Source organism: Mangifera indica, chromosome 14 (assembly GCF_011075055.1).
Source record: "Mangifera indica cultivar Alphonso chromosome 14, CATAS_Mindica_2.1, whole genome shotgun sequence".
Lineage (NCBI taxonomy): Eukaryota > Viridiplantae > Streptophyta > Magnoliopsida > Sapindales > Anacardiaceae > Mangifera > Mangifera indica.
Genome location: NC_058150.1, coordinates 14698319 through 14725803, shown reverse-complemented (window position 1 = coordinate 14725803; position 27485 = coordinate 14698319). Strand labels below are relative to the sequence as shown.

The 27485-nt window shown below is 33.6% G+C and overlaps 2 protein-coding genes and 2 pseudogenes across 4 annotated transcripts; 2 read left to right on the top strand and 2 right to left on the bottom strand.

Moving 5' to 3' along the window:
* The first annotated feature begins 11551 nt into the window (after positions 1-11551).
* LOC123195475 (mediator of RNA polymerase II transcription subunit 22a-like) lies at positions 11552-23881 on the top strand. Its single transcript, XM_044609193.1, is given in 5 exon segments — positions 11552-11691; positions 22680-22861; positions 23301-23366; positions 23522-23550; positions 23552-23881. Coding segments are annotated over 4 exon segments (423 nt in total). The 5' UTR covers positions 11552-11691; positions 22680-22723; the 3' UTR covers positions 23742-23881.
* On the top strand, positions 11563-14484 carry LOC123195474 (mediator of RNA polymerase II transcription subunit 22a-like). 3 transcript variants are annotated; one of them, XM_044609190.1, is made up of 4 exons: positions 11563-11691; positions 13278-13459; positions 13902-13967; positions 14122-14484. In XM_044609190.1, exons 2-4 carry the CDS (start codon positions 13322-13324, stop codon positions 14341-14343), a joined length of 426 nt encoding a protein of 141 aa, XP_044465125.1. In that variant the 5' UTR covers positions 11563-11691; positions 13278-13321; the 3' UTR covers positions 14344-14484. The 3 variants fall into 3 exon arrangements, with proteins under 3 accessions (XP_044465125.1, XP_044465127.1, XP_044465124.1); XM_044609192.1 differs by having other exon boundaries at positions 13262-13459; XM_044609189.1 differs by having other exon boundaries at positions 11572-11691; positions 13312-13459.
* On the bottom strand, positions 15279-18141 carry LOC123195473 (annotated as a pseudogene).
* A 622-nt stretch (positions 23882-24503) lies between the features above and the next one.
* On the bottom strand, positions 24504-25962 carry LOC123197033 (annotated as a pseudogene).
* Positions 25963-27485: the final 1523 nt, after the last annotated feature.

Sequence of the window (27485 nt, the reverse complement as noted above, 5' to 3'; positions counted from 1 at the left end):
ACTCTAAACTCTAAACCCTAATTCATTGTTGATTACTCTTGCAAGAAAAGTTCAATCCCTTTCATCAATTGATGCAACTCCTATGAGTGGACAGTTTTATAGTAGTTATTAATGATTGTATTATTCCAATTCATCCTAATCTGTACTGCTTTTAATAATAATACACTAATCAGATTGTTTGTTTACCTATGGTTTTTGCTTTTCCATTTTTTTACCCAGTCTCAATGTTGGAGTGGAAAACACAAATTTATAAGATGATTGACCTCATTGTTTGTCACACTTTTAAAATAAGTATAACTTTCTTCTCGTTCCTAAAACTATATACAGAATTGTTTGCTTTATGCCACTAACTGTCATGTATTCTAAATACATCTTTTAATTTTTTAAACTCATAGTTTAGCTTTTTTCAATGATAGATTATCATAATTGTTACAATCTTTTTATGGCTTAATAATTATAGCATGTGTGTAATTTCATATATTTCTTAATCTGGACACAAATTTTTTTGCTAGGGTTGTTTAAAGCAGAGTTATCAGTAAGACGTGCAGAAGCTAAAAAGACAATTAGAACTTGTCACTAAGGAGAAGAATGAATTTCATGTTGGCCTAATTTTGATCATCAGACCTTCTTCCCTTAGAGGGTAACAAACAGATGCCTATGCCACCTTAGCTCTTGAAAGTGAGAAGGAGGTACGCATCTATAAGAACCTTCGAAGAATACCCTTCAATCTTCCTCATAATAGTTGTCGGCAACATAAAAATAGATGACCAGTACATCTAAACAGAAAATAAAACTAACTTGATCAACTGCAAGTGCCCAGCATATGTAAGCGAAGCTAAAGTCTATAGTTTGATCCTAGATAGGATACGCTCAATCAAAGGCTGACAATAAGAATGTGTAAGACGAGTGGTCACCAAATGTACCCTTAGATACCGGATAGGGAAAACACCCAATTGAAACCCCAAAATTGATTGAAGCTACATCTGAATCTGCTTTAAAACCTATGATAGGAAAAGTTAACTTTTCTCTGAATTAGTGACTAGAACAGGTACTCTAGCAAACTCATCTAAAGAGGACTTGATAACTCTTAATAAAAAGGCATTTGCTTAACAAAACACCATAAGATCATCAATAAAGCAAAGATGAGTGATACCTGTTTAGTGACATTGCCAATGGTACTGGAAACCCGAATCCAGAGTTGCCTTTTGAAGAATACTACTAAGACCTTCTATGGTAAAAAAAAAAAGGTATGGTGATAGTGAATCCTCCTATCTCACTCCGCAAGATAAGGAGAAAAATCCATGCAATGTTTTGTTTAAAGCCATTGAGAAATACAGAGTAGTCATGTAGGTCTCAATCCATTTAACCATCATATCTGGGATGCTCACATTCCATAATGCCAAAGGGATAAAGTCTCAATTAACTATGCCAAAAGCCTTATGAATGTCTACCTTTAAAGCTCAACGAGCTGAAGAACCCCTGACATGATAGTTATACAATAACTCCTAAGTCAACAAAATATTATTTGTAATTTGTCTCCCTAGAACGAAAGTTGACTGAGAGTTCTTAATGATGTTAGGGAAAACACACTTTAACTAACTTGCAATCACCTTAGAGATACACTTCTAAAGCATAATACAACATGATATTGGTCTAAAGTCCCCTGTGCTCCTAAGACTCTCCACTTTTGGAACCATAACAATTCATGTCGCAATGACACATCTAGGAAGTCTACTAGTAGTAAAAAGAATACCTCACTACTGCTCTGAAATTAGCCTTAATAATATCCTACAACCTTTTAAAAAATAAGGTTGTGAAACCATCCAGCCTTAAGGATTTATTATTAGGAATAGAGAAAAGAGTATCTCGAATCTCCACATCTGTAATAGGTGCAATCATATTATCAACCATTCTTATTGGAATATGCCTAGCAAAGTACCTCAAGGCACCCTTGATTGGAGGTTGTGTTGGGGCGCTAAGTAACCTTTGATAAAACCAAACTGCCAACCTACCAAGCTCCTACTGATCATAAATAATAATGTCATCCTTATCCCGTAAACTCAAAACTTTATTCCTTACTTGCCTATGTATTATAGACTTGTGAAAGAATTTAATATTTTGATCCCCCAAAGCCAACCACGGAATCCTGGATCTCTGTTTTTGAAAAGCCTTCTCATCTTTGCAAAAGAGAAAAGTATTTTTTCACTAGGTCTCTCTCCAATCTTATGTGTTCAACTGATAATAGATTCTGATCTAGGCTAGTTTATGCATCTGCCCATTCTGTTTTAGCTTTCCTCACCCTAATAGAAATGTGGCTAGAACCCCTAATATGAAGAGACTTTAGCTTACTCTTTAACTTTTGCAATTTCTACGTTAATTGAAACAGTAGGTTACCCTAAATAGAAGACTCTCATACTCTCTAAACTGTCTCCAAAAAATTAGCATGAATTGCCCAAAAATTCAAAATTTTGAAAGGAGTGGGTGTCTTAGCTTATGGAGGCCCAACTTGTACAATCATAGCACTATGATCTGAGACATCTCTAACCAAAAACTCAAAAACCGTATTTGGCCAAATCATATACCAATAAGAGTTGCAAAAAGCCCAGTCAAGCTTTTTTAGAATGATACCATCCCCCTGTTGACCATTATGCCAAGTATACCTCAGACTGGTGCATGGAACTCTAATTAGCTCAGCATCTTGAACATAACACCTAAAATCATCCATATGTGAATACCAACTAGTATCATCTCTAACTCTATCACTTGACTGAAGAATAACATTAAAATCTCCCAAAATCAGCCAAAGAAAGGAGCTAAGAGCTTTAGAATACGTTCGGATGGAATTCCATAACTACTTTCGATTACTAAGATCAGAAAAGTCATACACAAAGGTTACAGAAAAATTAGATCCATCCAAAAGTTTGGTTACCTTACATGTAATCTCTTAAAAAGAAGTCTGAATATTACTGATATGGTAAAAGAAGGATCCCAATAATCCAACACTCGACAAGCTATAGAAAGTGTGGCATTAGATAAATTCCACCAAGAGAGGCATATATGAGACACCATAAAATCCAGATGCAAATACTCTATTGTGGTATCCAAAAGACCCACCAAACCCAAGGAGAAATTTGAAATCCAGTTTCTTGTAACTCCCTATTTTGTTAGGTCATTTAAGCCTCTAATATTCTCACTCCCTATCATATGAAAGTGGAATAAAACAACAAAGTCAAATTATCATTGGGCCCAAAGCCTAGTTCTACTCTTATCCTTTCCCCTTATACGAGGTACAACTAATGGAGGAGTAATAACTTTTAAACCATTATTAGATGCATAACCATAGTGAGGGGTTTATATTACTGTCTAGTAAGCCTAAGCAATTAGAAGACTCTAACAAGGAGGCTAACTTATTCAACATGTATTCACTAATACCCATAATACATTCTTGTTCCTTCTTGATAGCTCTTGGAGTGTCAGGATCAGAATCTGAATTTAAAGAGGTGCCTTGGTCTTGTTTTGTCACCAAAACCATAACAAAGGGTCTCACATCATCTTCTCTAGAGTCTTTCTCCTTACTTGAACTAGTTGTAGGAGTTGTCTTTACCTCATCTATGATTATTTATAAGGTTGGAACCATTTCTATGGATGTTGTTGGTATCTCCTTAGTCACTTTCATTTCTTTAAGAACAGTTTTCCCTTTTTCTTTAGCTAAATGTTAGTTAGAACAAAGACTATATCTTCTATTGAGTCCCTTGTGGGTTTCCTTGCCTTCACATTCTCTTTAGGTTGGCAATTGTGGCCAAAGACCCCATATTTGTCGCACCTCTTTGACTTTCACTCAAATTCCACTCTAACTTGAATAAGGTTAGGTGATAAGCAGCATGTTATATTGAAGTTATGCAAAAAAAGTTTCTTTGCATCAATTTCAACATAAACACGGGCATAAAAAAGACAGGTACACTCGTATGTCTATCTGTCACATGATAGCGGTTGCCCTACCACGTTTGAAACCATGCTTAACCATTTTTAAGTCCATAATGAAAAGGGCACTCCATGTAACCAAACCCACATTAGTAGCTTAAAATTTTTTTTTATATCAAAAGAGGTATAAACATGTCATTGTTGTAAAACTATGTGTTTTCCTCCAAACATCCCCGGGCCCTCCTCAAGACCTTAAAAGACTCTTTCCTCATCTCTAAATCTGAACACTATAAAACTATCTGAAGATATAACATGTTCTAGGTCATATAGTTTTTATGCTTATATAACTATTGATTCCACAACTTGATATGGCATAACATATCCCAAAAAGAAACCAATTCTGCATCTAGTCCATTAAGTGGCATTATCATAAATAACATCATCAGTTATCACTAGATTAGGTTCCCCACTTTCTATAACACATTTAACTTGATCAAGAGAAAACCAGGATGTCGAATTGGAAACCTGAATTTTGTCAACCCAAGATAGGCCTTATGATGGTAGACGTGGTGGTTGGGTGGTAGGTGCAATGACTATCTAAGTGAGAGGTGTAGATTCATTTTTTATGGATTCTGCAATAGCGTGGTTCGCTAGTTTAAAGAGGTTGGCTTGGGGGTTGATATAGGGAAATAAGTAGTAGAGGAAGTTATGGAAATGGTGGCTGAATACAGTGGTTAAAGTATCATTAAAATGGTTGGGTTTGTATGATTGTGGGTGGCATGACAGGTGAATTCAACAAACTGGTTTGTATAATTGACAGGTAATTATGGCAGGTTATAGCGTAGAATGATTGGTAGGTAATTGTGGCAAGTTGTGGCATGGTTGGTTGTGTGAGAAAGAGGCTACTGAGCTATAGCTAAGAGTTAGTGTGAGTCAAGGAATGCTGGACGCTAAATTCACTGAGGCAAATCAACAAACACTTGCTACCTTTAATTACTCAAGTAATACATCGAATAAGTGGTGTACACATTCAATAAGCTAACTTTCAAGCCATTTCAACGCAATAGAAAAACCATAAAATTGTACTACAATCAACATAATAAATTAACATACTCCAAATATTACTAAACACAGTAGATGCTTCAACAAAAAGTCAGATCATAGAAAAAGCCAATCCCAAGCAAAATTGAAAAAAACCAAAAGAACAGAAGCCTCGATCTCTGTAAGAGGATAGAGGTGCTAGGAAGTCGTCTGGTGGATAAATTGATGACTGATGTAGGTGATTAGAGGTGACGACTGAATGAAATAGAGATGAGGCTGATGGAGCACGATCTATAACAGAGGCAACAAAATGATCTACAAAAGACAAAAATGGGCAAATGAAGAACAATTGGTGGGTTTTAGATGATAATAGCTGAACGACAATGTAACGCTAGTGACTAGTGACCAAAACATCGATAGTAGGTCGGTAGATTAAGCCCAAGGTAGACTAAGAGTTGAGAGCGTTTTCCAAAGCCAAAGTTTTCCCCATTTCCTTAAACCCTTCCTAAACCCTAAACCATATTTAAATCTTAAACCCTGAACCCTAAACCCTATTTGAACCCTAAACTCTAAAGTTTAAACCCTAAACCCTAAACCCTAAACCCTAAACCCTAACTCTTAAATCCTAGAGCCTAAACCTTAAACCCTTTGAACTCTAACCCCTGACTCTTAAACTTTAAACCTTACCAATTTGTTTTTGGAGAAAGTAAATGATTTATATTAAAAAAGAAATAAAGTACAAAGTTATGAGGGGCGTACCCAAAGCAAAGTCAAAGAAGTCTCAAAACAAAACACAAAGAGCGCATAGACATCTAAAACAATCTCAAATCAAAGCAAACTAACTAGACAAGTGCCAAATAGTTTGATACTGTGGTGATACCTCGAATCTTTGCTCTATGGAAGTGATCTTAGAGCAAACAACATCATAAATATCTGAAACAACCTCTTTGCAATGCCTATGCGTTTGATGAAACACTCTGTTATTCCACTCAAACCATAGAAAGTAGACAATGGTAGATAAGGATAACCAAGAAAGGAAATGCCTAAAGTCTCTCCTTTACTTAAATTGGAAAAATGCCTAGTAGATAAGGGAGGACCAAGAAAAACTCGGCCAAGCTAGGAGGGTCTTAGCTTTGATTTCCCCCTAAATAGAAGTGAAGAAATCATAGCTGAATAAAAAATGGTTATGAGTCTCTACGATTGACTCACATAAAACACAAACTATAGAACTCACAATATAATAAAGCTAAAGGCGATCCATGGTACGAAAATGACCCATAGAGGCAAGCCAAAGAATAAATGAGTGTCATGGAATATGACCCAAGAACCATAGTAAATAGTGTACAAAAGTAACATCTCTTCAAGCCCATAGCATATTCTATTTCGAGTCCACTAAAAACTTTTCAGAAGAGTGCCTTTTCTAAACAAGATAATCAGAGGCCCCAAAATATGAATAGAATCTTAGATCTACTAAAATTTCAAACTGCTTAATAGGAAAACCAATAGACTATCATAGATGATATAAAAAACCTTAGCATCCTAGGGAAAACCAGTGGTCGATAATACCTGAAAAGAGAAAAGATCACATAGGTGGCCTTGCGAAAGCTAACAATCAAGCCAAAGTGAAATGTCTCACCCATCACCAATGCAGCTAACAAAGAGACCTCTACACCAATCCTTACTCATAAGAATATTCTTGAAAACCTAAGAAGCCCCAAAGCTAACTCTAACATTCTAAGAAAACCAAATAGAGGCACTATCTAAAAGGAACCTCCAAACGTGTTTCAAAACTATTGTCTTGTTCCAATCATTTTACCTTTTTATCTCTAGACCTTCTTCCTTTAGAAGGTAACAAACAAATGCCCAGACTACCTTTGCTTCCAAATGTGAGAAGAAAGTGCCCCTCTATGAGAACCTTCGTAAAATACCTTCAATCTTTCTCGTGGTAGCTACAAGGAGAATGGACATGGATGACCAGTATACCTGTATAGAAAATAAAACTAACTTGATCAACTGTAGGCTTCCAACATATGTGAGTAAATTTGAAGTCTATAGTCTGACCTTAGCTAGAATCCACTCAATCAAAGGCTAACAATCAGAATATGTAAAACAAGTGGTCACCAAAAGCATATCCAAATACTAGATAGGTCGAATGCTTAACAGAAACCTCATCATAGATAAAATTTGCTCCCAAACCTTCTCTATGACTCTTGACAAAAAAATGACTCTTCTTTGAATTAATAAATGGACCCAATACTTTGACAAACTCATCCAAAGATAACTTGATAACTTCAACTAAAAAGGCATCTACATGGCAAAATACCATAAGATCATCATCAAAACAAAGATGAGTGATTTTATATGAAGAAATTTGAGCTCACTCTTTAATTTTTGTAATTTTTGTGTTAGATGGAACATCAAGTTATCCTTAATAGATAACTCCCACACTTTCTGAACTATCTTTAAAAAATTAGAATAATTAACCCAAAAATTCAAAAATTTGAAAGGGATGGGTGTCTTAGCTTACAGAGGCCTAATCCAGACAACCATAGCACTATGATATGAAACATCCTTGACTAAAAACTCTAAAACCATATTTGGCTAAGTCATATACCAAGAAGAGCTATAAATCACTTGATCGAAGAATAATAGTAAGATCCCCTATTACAAGCTATTTTGAAGTGCCAAGAGCTTATGAATATATCCAGATTGAATCCCATAACTGTCACCGATTACCTGGATCAAAAGAGCCATACACAAAAGTGACAGTGAAAGTACATCCATTAGAAAACCTAGTAACCCCACATGTAATCTCTTGAAGAGAAATCTGAAAGCTACTAATATTGCAAATAAAAGGATCTCAATAAACCAACACTCGACATGCTATTAAGTCTGAAGCATTTGGCAAATGCTACCAAGAAAGACATATCACTAACATCATAAAATCTAAATCCAAATACTGTACTTTGGTCTCTAACAGACCCATCAAACCCAACGAGAAATTTGAAATCTAATTCCTCATAGCTCTTTGTTTTGTAAGGCCATTTAAGCTTTTAATATTCCAGCTTCCATCATATAGAAGTGGAATAAAAAAACAACAACATCAAAAACTATCATTGGGCTTAAAGCCTAACTCCTCTCTAACCTTTTCCCTTTACACGACGTATAGCTAGTAAAGGAGCAACAACCTTAGTACCACTATCAAGTGCATTAGAGGTAGTAGAAATATCCATACTAATGTTTAACAACGTAAAATGTTTAGGTGACCCTGACAAGGATGCCAACTTGTTCAAAATACACTTACCAACGCCTAAAATTCGTTTCTGATCCTCTTTAATAGCTATTAGAGCGTCAAGATCAAAATCAGAGTCTAAAGAGGTCTCTTTTTTTGTTGTCACCAAAACCATAATAGGGGGTCAGCATCATCTTCCCTTAGGTTTTTCTCTTTATTAGCATTAGTTGTTAAAGTGTTCTTAACCTTAGTTGTACCAGTCATTAAGGTTTGTACCTTCCCTACAAAAGTGGTTGTAGCCTCCTTTATCACCTTTATATATGTAATAATAGCTTTCCCTTTCCCTATAGTTAAATCTGGAGCTAAGGTATTGATTGCATTTACCATAGGGTCTCCTAAGGCCTGTCGTGTTTGCATAGTCTCCTTAGGCTAGCAATTATGGCTAAAACCACCAAATTTGTCACACTTCTTCAATTTCCATTCGTATTCCACTCTAACTTGAATAGGGTTTGGTCATAGGCAGTATGTTATATTGAAATTGTGCAAAAGAGGTTTCTTAGCATTAAGTTCAACACAAACACAAGCATAAGAAAGGCACATACACTCATTGGTCTGCTTGTCACAAGAGAATGGTCTTCTAACCATACTTGAAACCATATTCAGCCCTTTCTGAGTTTATAAAGGAAGGGGTAATGTAATCGAACCCATATTGGCACCTTAGAAATTTTATTCATGTCGAATAAGGTGTGGGTATGCCATTATTGTAGAAGTAAGTGTTTTCCTCCAAACATCCACAGGCCCTCCTCAAGAACTCGATAAACCCTTTCTTTATCTTTGAATCTGAATATATGAAACCATATGAAGACATAACATGTTCAAGGCCATATTGTTTCCACGCTTACATAGTTATTGATTTCACAGCTTGATATGGCATGACATATCTCGGGGAGAAACTTACTATACATCTAGTCTATTGAGTGGTGTTCTCATTAATGATATCATATGTAATCACCAAACTTGGCTTATCACCCTCAACTATACACTCAATTTGATCCAAGGAAAAATGGATTTTGAACTGGATACCATAATTTTATTGGCCCAAGATAGGCCTTAAGGTGGTGGTCTTGATAGTTGGGTGGCAAATATAGCAACTGTTTGGGTAGAAGGTGTAGTGGTGACTATTTGGGAAGAAGGAACAGTGGTGTCTTAAATGGTAGGTTTAGTGGCTTGCTAGGTCGTGGATAACAAAGCTACTACCATGGGTGTTAGTAGAAGATGGGCAGTGGTGGTCAGGCAAGCTAAAATGTGTTGAGAAAAGGTGAACGTGTTCTAGTTTTAGTGTTGATGAGGTGGGGTGGAGACATGGTTGGTTAGGAGATGGCATTTGGTGTAAGGTTTAATAGTTCGTGTATGAGTGCAAATACTAGGCAGGCTATTGGCGCAAAGAGGAGACTGCCAGGTGGCTAAACATTAGCTTCAGGTAGACAAAATGACAAACACCTACTGTGCATTTCCACTAAGGTAATTCGTTGAACACAAGGCATGCATAACACAATAACACTAATCTGCAAACCCTTTTAAAACAATAAGATCCTAAATCATAACTCCAAAACAGCATAGTAAAATCAGCAAATCAAAATCAATCCAGAACAACTTTCAAAAATTAAAAATCAATTCCAATCAAAATCAAACAATCCAAGAAATATGTAAGCCTCACATGCAACAAATGTACTTAAAGGTGTAAGGACGTAAACGGTGGAAATAGAGGTGCAAGTCGATGGAGATGAATGAAGTTGATGACAACGTCAAGTCAGAGACATGGATGATAACACACGGGTTGAAAAATAAGGCCAACAACCCTTAAACCCTTTCAGTCCCTAAAAAAATAAGTGAAAGGAAACACTTTGAGATTAGGCACCGATTCAGTTGATTTTACTAATAGGGTATAGTATTAGATCAATCAAATTTAGTTAAAAAAAAAAAACACTACAAAATAAAAACCTAAAATAATTTGTTCCCAAAAAGAAAAGATAAAAGAAAAATAGTTCTTTCATGGCATTGTTAATCAATCGAAGTTGAAAAGATAAAGATAACTTTGAGATTGAGTATTAAACCTTAAACTTCAAACCCCTAAACTTTCTTTCCTTTTCCACAATTTCCTTGCCTTTTGCTACTCATATTCCCATTGGTTTATGTGTAGCAATAGGAATATGATTAGAAGAGTTATACAAGATCTGATTTTGTTTAGTTTAAAAACTTTTTCAAATCAAATTAAAAAAATAATTTACAAAATTTTCAAACTAAACCAAAACAATTTTAGTTTTTAAACAAATCAAATTAAATTGAAAAAATACAGTTTTGTTCAATTTCGGCTTATCGTTTGAACATATTAAAAATTTTATACTTTCAAATATTTCCTAACTAATAAATAATATCGAATTATAGATATTTAGGATATGAAATAAATATGTAAAATAAACTGCAATGAGAATGACCAGATAGACTAAATGAACATCTTATTTAATCTTTTAATTTATTGTATTATTTTCAATAATTGGAGATGCAACTGTCATTTTGAAAGCTAGTGAAAATTTTATTTAATTTTTTTAATTCAAAAACCCCGTTAAACCAAAAAAACCAATTCGCCAACTTTAAACTTTTAAAATTGGCCAAAGGACAAATTCCCATCCAAACTATGCCTTATTCTCAAAGTTCCACCTGTTAGCCATGGAAATACCATTTACCCATCTATGAGCAGTTAAAATTAATGGTAGTAAAGATAAAATCGTTATTTTATATTTAATATTAAAAATAAACTTAAATATGATTTCATTTTCTCCCCTAAATTTAAAAAACTAACTTTTCTCTCCTAAACCAAGTTTGAAAAGATCACATTTCCCCCTTAAGGTTTAGTCTCTTCCTCTCGACGGTTTCTCTTCCATCGATGCCACAAAACAGTTTCTTGTCTTCGTCGTCTGGGAAGACGATTTCTCTTTCCAGACAACGTTTCTCGACGTCGAATGGGTTAGAATGGAGTTGAGGTGGGATATCGATGGAAGAAAAATAGTCGGGAGGGAGAGACGGCTAGCGACGGTGCGGGAGAAAGTGAATGGATTTGAAAACTAAACCCTAAGAGGGAAATACGATCTTTTCAAACTTAGTTTAGGGAATAAAATGTTAGTTTTTAAACTTTAAGGGTGAAAAATGAAATTAAAGTTTTAGAAGTTAGAGTTCTATTAAATTTAACCGGTTATGAGTGGATAAACAATATTTTCATAGTTAATGGGGAGAACTTTGACAATTCAACCTAGTTTGGATGGGAAATAGTCGTTTGGCCTTTTAAATTTTTATATCCTCCCCCATTCTCCATTTCCTTCCGTCATTCTATATCACATTTTTCCTCCCCCTTTCTCTCTTGTCATCAAACGATTGCTCCTGCACCGTCCGCCTCATCATCAAATAATTCGTTCAGACTTCGTCTCTTCCACTATGGATAGGTAAGCATTCCTTCTTTCTTTCCTCTTTTTGATTTCGGTTCAAAATAGATTAGGGTTTCCGACCTTGTTTATTAATTGACTGTTTCTTTACTTTTTTTACTTGGGGAAATGTATTGGTAGATTTAGTTGTCAGAACAATGTCAGAAAATAGAATCAATCGAATCAGTACCCAGTCACAAAGTTATCTTTATTTTTTTGACTTCAATTGATTGATTAACAATGCCAAAACAGAACTATTTTTTCTTTTATCTTTTCTTTTTGGGATCAAATTATTTTAGTTTTTTTTTTTTTTTCACTTCAATTGATTGATCTCATACTATACCCTATTAGTAAAATCAATTGGATCGGTACCCAATCTCGGAGTGTTTCCTTTCACTTAATTTTTTTAGGGTTGATCATTATTTTTCGGTTCTGAATATTTGGTTTCACCAATCGCATTTTTTAGTTTAATCATTGAATAAGTCTGATCTCGGTGGTTTTAACAAACTGGTGAACGCTAATATTACAAATTTTTTTTATCTTTATTTGTATTCATGACCATCTCTGCTTTCATCTCCTCATTTTCCTTGATACTGTTTCTATTGGATTTTTTTTTGGAGGTTTACATAGATTCAACCGTTGAAAAGGGAGGAGGTTTTTGTGTGTCTGACTTTTGCGATGGAGGGGTGTAAGGGTGGTTTACTGTTACTGTTATATGATTGGGGTGATTCTGATTTCTGGATGAAAGGTTCAGTTGTGACTAAATCGGGCGTAGGGAAATGTATTAATAGATATAATTGTAAGATTATGGTGAAGGACAATTGTTTAAATGCTTGGTCTAGGGTGTGGCAGGATTCATTAAGATTTGTATATTTTTTTAATTACTTTCAGTAGAATGTGTTTTTGCAGATAATTGTAGCATGTGCATATATTCAACAATGATGTTTTACATTCTAAATTTCACTCTTAGATTGTTTGAACTCTAAAACATAATTTATCCCTCAACAAAGTTTTGTCAAGCACATTATATGCATCTGTCTGTGATAGTGTAATTTTTGTGTGTGAATATCTGCACCATAAGAAATTGCAAGTGTCTTAACATCTTTCCAAACTTTGTTCATGGGAAAAAAATCATAGTAATATTAAATTTTCCTACCCCTTTTTAATTTGTGCGATATCAAGTCCTTGCTTTGTCATGTCAGGAATTGCTATGGGACAATTTTTCTTCTTTTTAGAATAAACATAATAACAAAAGATTGAACAAGTTGTTCAAAAATGTTCTGTCTAAAAGGATCACAAATAGATCATCATATAGATTAAACAACTCAAAAGAGCTGTGAATAACTCAAACTTCAATTCCAATAAAATGAAGTTAACATAAAACCCCTTCCCAGTTTAGGTGAATGAAGAAATGGTATGTATAATTGAATATTGGTGTGCATGAATCTCATACTCCTATTCTCTCTTTCTTTCCCTCTTAAAGATGCATTATTATTTTTCTCCTATGGCAAACTAAATACTGAATTTTAAACTCAAGCTAGTATCAGTGTTGGTTGGTTCTATATAAGTTTGGCTTATTATCTTTTCCTAGGCTTTTTTGAAATCAGATTGACTTAAGTGAATATTGAGGTGGCCTTTTAGAGAGAAAACAATGAATAAAGGAGGAAGTGGGCCTACAGCAGCTGCGGCAGCTACAGCAGCTCAGAAGCAGAAGACTTTGATGCAAAGAGTTGAAACTGATATTGCCAATATTGTTGACAATTTTAGCCAACTTGTCAATGCTGCCAGGGTATACTATTGCTTAGAAAATTTTTTTCGTCCCTTTCTTGCATTATGGCTCACTTAAATTTTAATAAATGTACTGCTGCAGTTAAAAATGTGATAGCCTAATTCTTGAGATATTCTTGAATGTATGTATGTTGACATGATCAAGAAGTACTCAAAAATTTGTAGAACTATTGTCGATGAGACCATGTTTCAGTTAATTGAATATGGTCTTGAATCCTTTGGTGAAGTAGGGACGGATAAATTTATCTGTTTGCTCTAATTTTGCTTATGTATCTTAGGGGTAAAACTTTATATGCAAATGAAAAGTTGATATTGCTTTACAAGAAAAAAAATTTAGCTTCTTTTAGAGGATTTTCTGCATGTGGTTAGAAATCGTTCCTGGCATGGGTGGGAAATATCCATAAAATTCATTTTTTTCATTTGATTGAACCTTTTATTTGCAGGTGAATGATCCACCCGTTAGAAATTCACAAGAGGCTTTCATGATGGAGATGCGTGCATCTAGGATGGTATGTGAAATTCTTCAAAAGAAAAAAATAGTTTTGTTATGGTCTTCATTTCATAGAAGTGACATTTATTTACTATATAATTGTAATCATTCATTTTTTGAAAGTTTAACTGTTTTCAGTTTCTCATTCCTCCTAATCACTTAATGAAGAACAGGTTCAAGCTGCTGATTCTTTACTTAAGTTGGTCTCTGAGTTAAAGCAAACTGCAATATTCTCAGGATTTGCCTTTCTTAATGACCATGTAGAACAGAGAACAAATGAGTTTAATCAACATGCAGAGAAAACAGACCGAATTATGGCTAGAATCGGAGAAGAGGCAGCGGCTAGTCTCAAGGAGCTCGAAGCACATTATTATTCGTCTGCCCAGAGAAGCTAAATTTAGGCATTATGAGTTAGTGACATGGGAAATGTAGGAGCGTATATTGCTTTAGCTTTATGATATATTTGTGGAAATAGAAGCTGGTTTTCAAATTAAATTGTGTCAACAATTGAGATTGGTTCTATTGCGTTTACTAAATTGTGTTCTTATATTAATATCTATTAGAGTTTGTTAATAATTTTTTATTATAAAAAATAAAAGATTATTACAAAGATAATTTGGTAAAATTTTATAAGTATAAATAATTGTCGTATTTGATTGAAATTAATTATTTTTTTAAATAATGAAAATATAATCCAAAAAATTTCATATGCCTATAGTTCCTTACCTGAATTCTTAGATCAGAAACCTTACGGCTCAAATCTCTCAGTCCTTCCAATCATTTCCTCCTAAAATCACCAAAAAGAAAAAAAAAACAAAAACAAAAACAGCAAAAAAACAATAATCTGGTTTATAACCATAAATATAATCATAATAATAATGTTTATGGAATCAACAAAATTGTTGAATGAAAAACATTAGGTTTTACTGTAAGCAAAAAGCTAAAATCAATTAGATAAAACTCACTTTCACTTTATCCTTTCTCTTCTTCTCTCTTTTCTCCTATATAAATATGTTCTGTTTACTCTTTCATTGGCCTTGCAGGTCTGGCCCAATACAATATCAATTTATTAAAAATAAATTATATTTATTATTATAATAAATACTCATAGAATTATTGAAAAATATTAATAATAACATTATGCGTATATAGCATATATAATAGGGTGACAAATTTTAAACAAGTATAATACAAATACCATTATTTTTGAATTAGAGCAACAAAAAAGATTACGTATAAGAGTTGTAACAATAATACACATAACTTCACATAAAAAGGAAAAACCGTATACTTACAACACCAATTTTACTACTATATTGCACTCCATACATCAGCTTTCATGCGCTAAAAATTCTGGATTTATAAAATAAGATCATAATCCCACAAATAGATTTAGTTATAACTGAAATTACAATTCAGTTAAAGATATACAATGGACCATACTTCATACAGCCTCACATTTTGAAGATGAAACCTTTTATGTAAAAACTAAATTGGGGCTTTTATGATCATTGTTTATCCCTAAACTAAAGCAACAAAAAAAATATGAATACGTTATTTTTCTATGGCTCCACGTCTTAATGACAGGATTTGAACTTGTTCTTTCCACCAAAGAATAATAATGTGCTTCAAGCTCTTTGAAATTGCACTTGTCCCCTCTCCAATTCCTATCAAAATATGTGTTCTTGTTCTAAACAGTTTTTAAGAGATGCAAACATGGAGAAGATTGCCTTCTGTTTAACTCAGACCAACTTAAGTAGAGAATCAGCTACTATTAATGGACTAACAAGAATGACGGATAAAATACAATTAACACTTCAAAAAAATGAGCTACAATATATAAGATTTTGAACCTTTTACTTCAAAATGCTCCTGCCAAAGCTTCTCAAGTTCTCCATGATAGTCAAAATTTTATCAGAAATGGAAGAGTAAAGATATCTGCGAGCAGCTTCGTCCATTCCATGAGAGTCACTGCCAGGCCATCCCATGCTACAAAGATGTGGATCACGAGACTTGGAAATTGCCAGCTACCTCATTTTGAGAAGGTCAAATTTTATTGGCCCCCCAACAACTATGTTAATGTGCTTATTACACAATGGAAATGGAGCCCTTCGACCAAACATAAAGTTTTCAGGCATCACGTGTGAAATCATGAAGTGTAAAATAAACCAAACCAAGGAATAATTACACATGTACCAAAGTCATATTTTAGAGCTTTCGATACTACATGCCTCTAGATAAATTATTCATAAGCAATTATACAAATTCACTCCTTGATAGAGAGAACTTAATAATTATTTTTTAACCATCAAAATGGACAGGGTTTAAGGAAAAAGCATTACCTCTTGAAAACCATGATGAATAATTGGCACAACTATTGGAGTAACTGGTGCACGATCAATAAGACTAGCAGTTCCCCATTTCAAACGCCGAATTGGTGCATCTTCTTGTGACACTTTTCCTTTAGGAAAAGTATGTAACTTCCCATAAGGGATATGAAATTAAAAATAACCTTAGAACAGCTACAAATTTGTCATTCTCAAACAAAAAAGGATTAAAGAAAAAAGATTATCACAAGTGTAAAATCTACAACAAATCAATCCATAAACTGTTAAAACAACTTAAACATTGTGAGGAACCCATAATATTAAACAAACATGAACCTTTTATATCAATATACACCAACAGACTATAAAAAAAGTCAGCTTCATGTAAATCTGGAACTTTGGTTGGCCGATCTCTCACTTAAAGATAAATAGCCACAAGATGAAAAATTACTAAAAGTAGACATTATATCTGTCCAACCAATGTTCAGTGAGAAACAGAGACTATTTCTCAGCTTGAAAGTCATTTAAAGTGAAAAAATAACTGGGAAAACGGATGATATAGAAAGAGTGAAAAATGTATTGATTATTGAATAATATATCATGTACTATAATATCACATTATTCCCTACTCTAATATCAGTTCCACTAAGCTAAAGTTCTTCTTGATCTCACTCACATTGGATAGAATGACATTCCGCATGTAACCTCCTGCACAAAGCATTCAATAAGGAAGAAAAGTGATAAAAGCAAAGGGAAATATATGAGTTAGTCAGTCAAGCTATTTATTTAGATTATCAACCAAAATAAACCCAACAACCTATGAAAAAAATCACAAAACACTCCTTTTCTATTATAATTTTTTAAGTATAAATTAGAAGAAACACTTGAGAAATAGAGCCCAGTCAATCATAGGAGTACAAATTGTGCAATCATAAGTGCATACGCATTCTCCATCACTTAAACACTTAATTGCTTCATTCTTATGTTCTTGATAAATTCCCCCACCCTTTGTGATGGGTATGCATTTACCTGTAGCATTACAATTTTCAGTGACAAAGATGTGCAAGGAAAAACACTCAACATGTTCAAATTCAGTACAAACTTCAGATACTAATATCGAAAAACGAGACTTGCCTAATCAGAAGACATATGAAAAAATAGGATTTTTGAAGCAAATATCTTCAGCAGCAAGAACCCATCGAGCCAACTTAGCATCCATGATGGGAAAACCCTTGAATCCCCACATGACCGGATCATCTAAGCTGCCGAATCATTCATGAAAATAATAATAAGAAAATGGAAAAATGGTTTGTTAATTAAAAAAGAAAACAAAAACAAAGGAAGAGACCGACGTGGACATGTGATTACTAACAGTGAGGAGAGGTACCCCACAAGGCCTAGAGTGAACAAGACGAATTAGTGTATCAGCTTTGTGAACATAAGTGGTGTTGAGAAAATTGGCCACCGTCTTTGCAAATGCTCCAACAGCCATGAACACTAACTTTCTTGGTAATCCTCCCATGTGGTTCGCTTGTGCTACCCATTCCATTTTTCTTCCCATCCTTACCCTAAAATCTCTAAAACTTAATCTTATCTCTCACTAATTTGTACCGAGTCATCCATAAAAATAGTACAAAAAAAAAAAGTACCCGGAAAGCGTAATAGCAGAATAAGATCACATACCAGTACAACAACTTTGGTTTGAAGACGATGATTATTTTTAATGTTCAGGTAATTGGCTAGAGTCTCATTCACATTGAATCTGAAGACCTCCCCTCCTTCCTATCCTTGCCTCCCAAACCAGAAAGAGCCGCAAGACATAAATGTAATGGAAAATGAAACATGGAACCAATTTGTTGGAAACCCACTTTCAGTAACTCCTTTGTCTTTTTTCTCCTTTTATGGGTTTTGGCCCGTATTCAAAATTATGTATTAATGTGGGCCTTCGAGGGTGCAATATAAAACCCATATAGATAAATTTGTAACCAGAATAAAGAAAGAATGTTTAGATTTAATTATATAGAATTGCTTATATTATAATCAAAATTAGTGATTAAATATGTTAAGATTTATTATTTCTATGATTTCTAGTAACTCCATATGCAACTTTATTGATACATATCATTTTGTTGAAGAAAAATATAATTTAATTAGTTAGTATACAAGCATGCAAATCATCACACAGCAAGGAAATAATCTTATTTCACTGAATTATTCATGACTAAATCAATATTCCTAAAATACTTTGTACGTGCTCCACATTTTATTTTGTTTTCTTTGTAATTTGAAGTCAAAACATTCGTACCTAATCCTCCAATTGATATTGATGTATTTCTCTTCTCAGGAATGTGTATGATCTGAATTGTGAAATAGGGATTAGAAAGTACTCGCCACCCGAATAAATACCAAATTATGCAAAAAACTTACCACCAGCTTAGGAATTCACCACTCAATGGAATCCCTCCTAACCATAGAGATAGTACCAACTCACCAATCAAATAAATCTACCCAAAGTGAAAAAGAAACCAAGTTCTGAATTTCCTGCTCAATGATTTGGCATAAACAGTCTGAATAGTGGTGTGCATGAATCTTATTCTCCTGTTCTACGTTCTTGTCATATTTGTTTTTCTCCTATAGCAAACAAAATAGTGAATTTTAAACATAATGCCAGTTTTATTTTTCTCCACCTATCAGTGTTCTCGCTTTTGGTCGACTTATCTCTCCCTTGCCCTTCATAGTCGTTTTCATCTTTGATGAAGACAACAAGCTAACAAAGACAATTTCATCTTCGCCTGAGATGAAGACAACAAAAAGACTACCAAGAGACTGGGAGGGAGAGAGAAGCTAAGAGGGAAAGAAAAAGTCAACAGTCAAAAAAGGGATTATTGTTAGAGAGAGGAGATGAAAACTTTGGGGGAAAATTATGACTTTTCAAACTTGAAATGAGGGTTAAGGAGAATCGTTAAATTTTTAAATTTAAGGGGAGAAATGAAATAAATTTTTAGTTTTTTAAAATAGTTTTGCTAAATAATGATTTTACTTCTAACGCTAACTGCAAAAATTAATAGATGGATGGGTGTTTAAGATTTTCAAAGTTGATGAATAGAAATTTGGAAAAACACTAATCTTTAGGAGGGAATAACTCCTTTGGCCTATCCTTTTTCTAGGTTGTTGCTTTAGTGACTATTGAGGAACTGAATTTTCGGATTTTTTTTTATTGAAGAAACCAAATATTTATATTTTTCTTTAGAATTGATCAAACTTCCAATAATATTCTCTTAAATGTACTAACCAAATACATTTAGGATTATTTAATTTGTTTTAAAAATAAATGATTAGTTTGGTACTCTCAATAAAAAATAATGAAAATTAGATCATTTAGCCAAGAAAATATGAAAGTTTCATTGTTTGAATAGTAAAATTTGAAAGTTTGATCCTTCTAACAAGAAAAAAACAAAATTCGATCTCTTAATAGAGAATATATGATAACTAGATAACTTCATGTGCTCTTATTCTAGAAATTAGGGCTTAGTATTAAAGTTGACTCGACTTGGTTCATCTCAGTTCGAATTTGGTTGATTGAAATTTGAGCCAAATCAAACTCTTTTTTTAAACTAAGTCAAACTCAAGTTAGGACATGTTTGGCTTGATTTAGGTTTAAATTCATAACTCAAATTGATAGCTCAAATTCATGTTTCGATTTTGTTTGGATTCATAGTTTAAATCAATTTGAATTCATAGTTCAAATTGGCTGTTTGAATTCATGGCTCTATTTAATTCAAATTTATGGCTTGAATCAATAACTCTATATATTATTGGAGGGAAACAATGTTGTTTCGACAATGAGCTAAAATTTTTAATTATCAATTTGAATCATGAATTCGAATAGAACTAAATTACAGATTTGAACTATTAATTTAAACAATGAATTCAAACCGAACTAAATAATTTTTTATTGAAACCGAACTTGACTCACTCTTAATTTAGCTTGACAAACTCAGACCAAATCATTCTCTATTTGATTTAAACTCGAGTCAAAAGATATTCGGGCTTAATCTAATTTACATCCACCCTAACTCAAAATATTCTTAGAAGCACATAATGCATATTTCTTAATGATATCACATATATCATGGTTGTCTTCGTAGAGCCCTATCACCAAAACCATGACAAAGATTGTATATCACCATATCGAATGCACCCGATCATATATATGTAGACATGACAGTGGAGCATGTCGGGCCAGTTATAACGCAACCCACCATGCTTATGGGTTGTGTCAAGCCCAAAATCCACATAGTCGCAAGCTATCATATCAGGCTAGCTTGCGAATTTTTGGCAAATCAACCTGTTAATTATATATTTTTTTCAATTTTTTTATTGTTTTTCTGTTAATTATATTTTTTTAAGTTCTTTTTCAATTTTTTTGTTATATCTTTTAGTTTTTCCATATGAAAATTTTCAATTTTCACCATAAAAATAATGACAAATAATTAATAAATATCAATTTCTCATCTTTATCTTTTAGTTTTCTCATAAAATTAATAACAAATTTATTATTATTTTTAAATTTTTTATAATATTAATGAATACTTTTAAATTCCTCAAGTAAATTATTTGGATATCTTATATAATAGTAAATTTTTTTAAATAATTAATAAGTTTTTTTTTTTTTAAATTATACATAACATCGTGCCAAGTCAAATTAACCTATGGAACAAACTTCACAGGGTACATGGCTAGTGGGCTGGCGCATGGACTGCTACAATATATGCCAAGTTCCCACTGGCTACAACAAAAAAAGGAGCTTGGTTGGGGCGCGGGCAAACCCAACCCTTTTGATGTGTCTATTACATGTTAAGTAGAAGTGTATTTTTGGTAAGTCCTCGTGTCAAGACTTGAACTTGTTAATCATTTTCAAATAATTTCGTAATAATAACAATAATAATAGGGGAAATATAATTATAATTTATTTTTAATAAATTCATACATATTGGGCCAGACCTGCGAGGCCCATAAAAGAGTATATTTTTAGTTATAAACCACATCAATGTGTTTCTGCTGTTTGTTTTTTCCCTTCGATTTCAAAAGGCAAGGATAGGAAAGAAGTGGAGATTTTGAACCGTACGGAGTTTCACATCTAGGAAATCATGTAAGGAACTATGGGTATTTGAGAATTTTTGGATATTATTTTTTATCATTTAAATTACGTCTTTAGTACCATATGTCAAATGAAGATCATTTTGATATAAACTTCTACTTTTTATTTTTTGGTAATACTTTGTTCAGGAATTATTTTGTTAGAAAACATTAGGGCTAGTTTTATGAATCAGGGTTGTTGTAAGCATGCTGTTAATATATAGTTGTAACCTGTCTTTTTTAATATTATGCTCATGTTTAAAGTATATTTTTTTATTGTGTTCCCGGGGTTATATGCAGTTTGTTTGTGTTTTTGTTCATGCATTTTGCGCTATTATTTGTGTTATGGATTTTTATATAGGAAATACAGGTATAGCCCTAATTTTGGTGGTTGGTTGTTTTGGAAGAGTATTCCCAGTAAAAGATTCTGGGAATTGATTTCTATTCTTCAAAAAGAAAAATGTTTAGATCAATATTTTTAGGTCTTGATTCCATAAGCCTTTGTAAATTTCACTTGTTCACCTTCTTATAGTTTCGGTATGACACTACCCCTACTACCCCTTTCTTTTCTTTATCTGTGGAGTTCAATAAGAAATTTCAAAAAATATAAATCAAATTCAGAGAAATTAACTAAATATCCTGATGTTTTTTATCTGATTATTTGACTACATGTATAATTTTCTAGATGCATCTGTTTGTGATAGTGTAATTTTTGTGTGTGAATATCTGCACCATAAGAAATTGCAAGTGTCTTAACATCTTTCCAAACTTTGTTCATGGGAAAAAAATCATAGTAATATTAAATGTTCCTACCCCTTTTTAATTTGTGCGACATCAAGTCCTTGCTTTGTCATATCAGGAATTGGTACGGGGCAATTTTTCTTCTTTTTAGAAAAAACATAATAACAAAAGATTGAACAAGTTGTTCAAAAATGTTCTGTCTAAAAGGATCGCAAATAGATCACCATATAGATTAAACAACTCAAAAGAGTTGTGAATAACTCAAACTTCAATTCCAATAAAATGAAGTTAACATAAAACCCCTTCCCAGTTTAGGTGAATAAAGAAATGGTATGTATAATTGAATATTGGTGTGCATGAATCTCGTACTCCCATTCTCTCTTTCTTTCCCTCTTAAAGATGCATTATTATTTTTTTCCTATGGCAAACTAAATACTGAATTTTAAACTCAAGCTAGTATCAGTGTTGGTTGGTTCTATATAAGTTTTGGCTTATTATCTTTTCCTAGGCTTTGGTGAAATCAGATTGACTTCAGTGAATATTGAGGTGGCCTTTTAGAGAGAAAACAATGAATAAAGGAGGAAGTGGGCCTACAGCAGCTGCGGCAGCTACAGCAGCTCAGAAGCAGAAGACTTTGATGCAAAGAGTTGAAACTGATATTACCAATATTGTTGACAATTTTAGCCAACTTGTCAATGCTGCCAGGGTATACTATTGCTTAGAAAATTTTTTTCGTCCCCTTGCATTATGGCTCACTTAAATTTTAATAAATATACTGCTGCAGTTAAAAATGTGATAGCCTAATTCTTGAGATATTCTTGAATGTATGTATGGTGACATGATCAAAGAAGTACTCAAAAATTTGTAGAACTATTGTCGATGAGACCATGTTTCAGTTAATTGAATATGGTCTTGAATCCTTTGGTGAAGTAGGGACGGATAAATTTATCTGTTTGCTCTAATTTTGCTTATGTATCTTAGGGGTAAAACTTTATATGCAAATGAAAAGTTGATATTGCTTTACAAGAAAAAAAATTTAGCTTCTTTTAGAGGATTTTCTGCATGTGGTTAAAATCGGTCCTGGCATGGGTGGGAAATATCCATAAAATTCATTTTTTTCATTTGATTGAACCTTTTATTTGCAGGTGAATGATCCACCCGTTAGAAATTCACAAGAGGCTTTCATGATGGAGATGCGTGCATCTAGGATGGTTATGTGAAATTCTTCAAAAGAAAAAAATAGTTTTGTTATGGTCTTCATTTCATAGAAGTGACATTTATTTACTATATAATTATAATCATTCATTTTTTGAAAGTTTAACTATTTTCAGTTTCTCATTCCTCCTAATCACTTAATGAAGAACAGGTTCAAGCTGCTGATTCTTTACTTAAGTTGGTCTGAGTTAAAGCAAACTGCAATATTCTCAGGATTTGCCTCTCTTAATGACCATGTAGAACAGAGAACAAATGAGTTTAATCAACATGCAGAGAAAACAGACCGAATTATGGCTGGAATTGGAGAAGAGGCAGCGGCTAGTCTCAAGGAGCTCGAAGCACATTATTATTCTTCTGCCCAGAGAAGCTAAATTTAGGCATTATGAGTTAGTGACATGGGAAATGTAGGAGCATATATTGCTTTAGCTTTATGATATATTTGTGGAAATAGAAGCTGGTTTTCAAATTAAATTGTGTCAACAATTGAGATTGGTTCTATTGTGTTTACTAAGTTGTGTTCTTATATTAATATATATTAGAGTTCGTCTGGTTTGAATAATTTTTTATTATCAAAAATAAAAGATTATTACAAAGATAATTTGATAAAATTTTATAAGTATAAATAATTGTCGTATTTGATTAAAGTTAATTATTTTTTTAATACACAAGATAAAACTTGATTATCTGTTATGTTGTCTCTCACGTGAATTTGGATAATACTTGTCTAAATTATTTATATTGATTTATTTGAGAATTTACGTGAAATTCTATAATAATATCATTTGAAAATTTAAGAAAACCCTAAACCCTAAACCCTAAACCCTAAACCCTAAACCCCTAAACCCCTAAAACCCTAAACCCTAAACTTTAAACCCTAAACTCTTAAACCTAAACTCTAACCCTTTAAATCCTAAACCCTAAATCCTAAATCCACCCTAAAGAAAAAAAAACACCCTAAACCCTATTTGAACTCTAAACCCTAAACCCTATTTGAACCTTAAACCCTAAACCCAAACCCCTAAACCCTAATACCTTAAACCCTAATATCCTAAACCTTAAACCCTAAACCCTAAAACCCTAAAGCATTATTTTCTGCAATTTCTGAATTTGCACCGTTTCTGCAGCTTCTAGGTTTACAATTTTGCTTGTTCTTCCAGTTGTTCCTCTGTCACAAAAAAGGCATGGAAGCCGTAGGGAACCCTATTCAGTAATTCCACCACTGCATTAGGATCTGGCGACATTGTTTTTGCATCAATTATATTAACCCCTAACTTTCCGGTGTTTTCGTCATGTATAGAGAAAATTAAATAGTCGTCATCTTCTTTAGAAGAGGTACCAGGCTCTCGAGGGACAAAAATAGCCTTTGAACCAAATCTACCTGGGCCCAGGTCGAAGATACCTTTAACATTTCCTCCAACTTCAAGCTTCGTCTTTTCAGCCTCTGGTTCAACATGCAAATCAAATTTGATAATCCCTGTAACCTTAACAATACTGTCTAAAATGGTCCTATAAACATATCTTTGTTTCCTACCAGTGTAGCTCTCATTAACCCTGGGAAAGTCAACAACAGGTGCTGATAATTTTTTTTTGTGAAGCTAGACCAGTTTTCAAGTTGAATCTCATCTCATAAGTTCATTTGTGAAATTTTCAAGTTTTTCTTTGACAGTCCCATTGACCATGTCTAGATATGGATTCCTCAGCGGCAGGTGATCAGAACAACTTCTTCCTCCTCCTCCCAAGCATTGGCATTATGGAATATGAAGCAATTTGGAAGCTCAAACCATCTGATTTTAGCCTCATTCTTTGCATATCGAGGAAGTACACCAAAATGAGCTTTCTTTGTTGCATCGAATGTGAATATCAGCTTGTTTTCTTTCACCATTTCCTTTGGCCTTTGGATGGGCAGTAAAGGAATGTTGCAATCTCTTGTCATAATCCAACATGCCATGTGTCTATAAATCTCTATCTTCTAATACTTTGATGTCGTAAGGTTTGTCTACCTCTTGAAGCACTAGAAGCTTCCCATGGTGATAAATGAGAGTTGTATTAACTATTCCAGTTCCATATGAAACATCCAATACTTTCAGTTTAGCTTGAAGAATTTGCATGTTAACCATGAGCAATCCAAATAGCCCTTTAAGGTCTCCAACCTTCAAAATTTATCATCTCCAAAAAATTCTTCCTATTTAAGTTGTGATGTTCTCACAAAACGTAAGACATAAGTTGCCTTTCCATCTATGATGTGTAGACCATGAATCATGCCATCTCTATCAAACCAGTGATATCCAGCAACCAGAGAGAACTTTGGATTTGGACCAACAGGAACAAACTCCCCATTCAAGCAATCCAGGAGATAACCGATGACGGTGAGGTTTTTAGTAGAATGAGTTTCTTTAGATATCGAAGCAAAGTTACCAGAGAGATAGTGGTGAGGCTACGAAGTATCGTACAGAAACTTGACGATCAACCTTTCAACAAAATCGATCACTTTGGAAGTAAGTCTATTCTGTGGTTTCGGATTCACCACCACTACACCGCCGTCAGCTCCGCCGTCATTAGCCATTTTCCCTCTTCTTGAGTAATTTTTTTTCCCCGAGTCCTTAAAACCTTAAACCCTAAATCGTAAACCCTAAACCCTAATTCATTGTTGATTACTCCTACAAGAAAAGTTCAATCCCTTTCATTAGTTGATGCAACTCCTATGAGTGGATAGTTTTAGAGTAGTTATTAATGATTGTATTGTTCTAGTTCATCCTAATCTGTACTGCTTTTAACAATAATACACTAATCAGATTGTTTGTTTACCTATGGTTTTTGCTTTTCCATTTTTCTACCCAATCTCAATATTGGAGTGGAAAACACAAATTTATAAGATGATTGACCTCGTTGTTTGTCACACTTCTAAAATAAGTATAACTTTCTTCTCATTCCTAAAACTATATACAGAATTGCTTGCTTTATGCCACTAACTGTCATGTATTCTAAATACATCTTTTAATTCTTTAAACTCATAGTTTATCCTTTTTCAATGATAAATGATCATAATTGTTGCCATCTTTTTGTGGCTTAATAATTATAACATGTGTATAATTTCATATATTTCTTAATCTGGACACAAATATTTTTGCTAGGGTTGTTTAAAGCATAGTTATCAATAAGACATGCAGAAGCTGAAAAGACAATTAGAACTTGTCACTAAGGAGAAGAATGAATTTCAGGCTGGCATAATTTTGATCATCAGACCCCCTTCCCTTAGAGGGTAACAAACATATGCCTATGCCACCTTAGCTCTTGAAAGTGAGAGGGAGGTACGCCTCTATAAAAACCTTCGAAGAATACCCCTCAATCTTCCTTATAATAGTTGTCGACAAAATAAAAATAGATGACCAGTACACTTAAACAGAAAATAAAACTAATTTGATAAATTACAAGTGCCCAACATATGTAAGCGAAGCTAAAGTCCATAGTTTGATCCTAGATAAGATGTGCTTAATCAAAGGTTGGCAATCAGAATGTGTAAGACGAGTGGTCACCAAAGGTACCCCTAGATACCAAATAGGGAGAACACCTAATTGAAACCCCAAAATTGATTGAAGCTACATCTGAATCTGCTTTAAAACCTATGATAGGAAAAGTTGACTTTTCTCTGAATTAGTGACTAGACCAGGTACTCTAGCAAACTCATCTAGAGAGAACTTGATAACTCCTACTGAAAAGGCATTTGCTTAACAAAACACCATAAAATCATCAACAAAGCAAAGATAAGTGATACTTGTTTAGCGACATTGCCAATAGTACTAGAAACCCGAATCCAGAGTTACCTTTTGAAGAATACTACTAAGACCTTCTATGGCCAATACAAAAAGGTATGGTGATAATGAATCCTCCTATCTCACTCTGCGAGATGAGGAGAAAAATCCATGCATTGTTTCATTTAAAGCCATTGAGAAATACAGAGTAGTCATGTAGGTCTCAATCCATTTAACCATCATATCTAGGATGCCCACATTCCTAATCCCAAAGGGATGAAGTCTCAATTAACTGTGTCAAAAGCCTTATGAATGTCTACCTTTAAAGCTCACCGAGCTGGAGAACCCTTGGAATGATAGTTATAC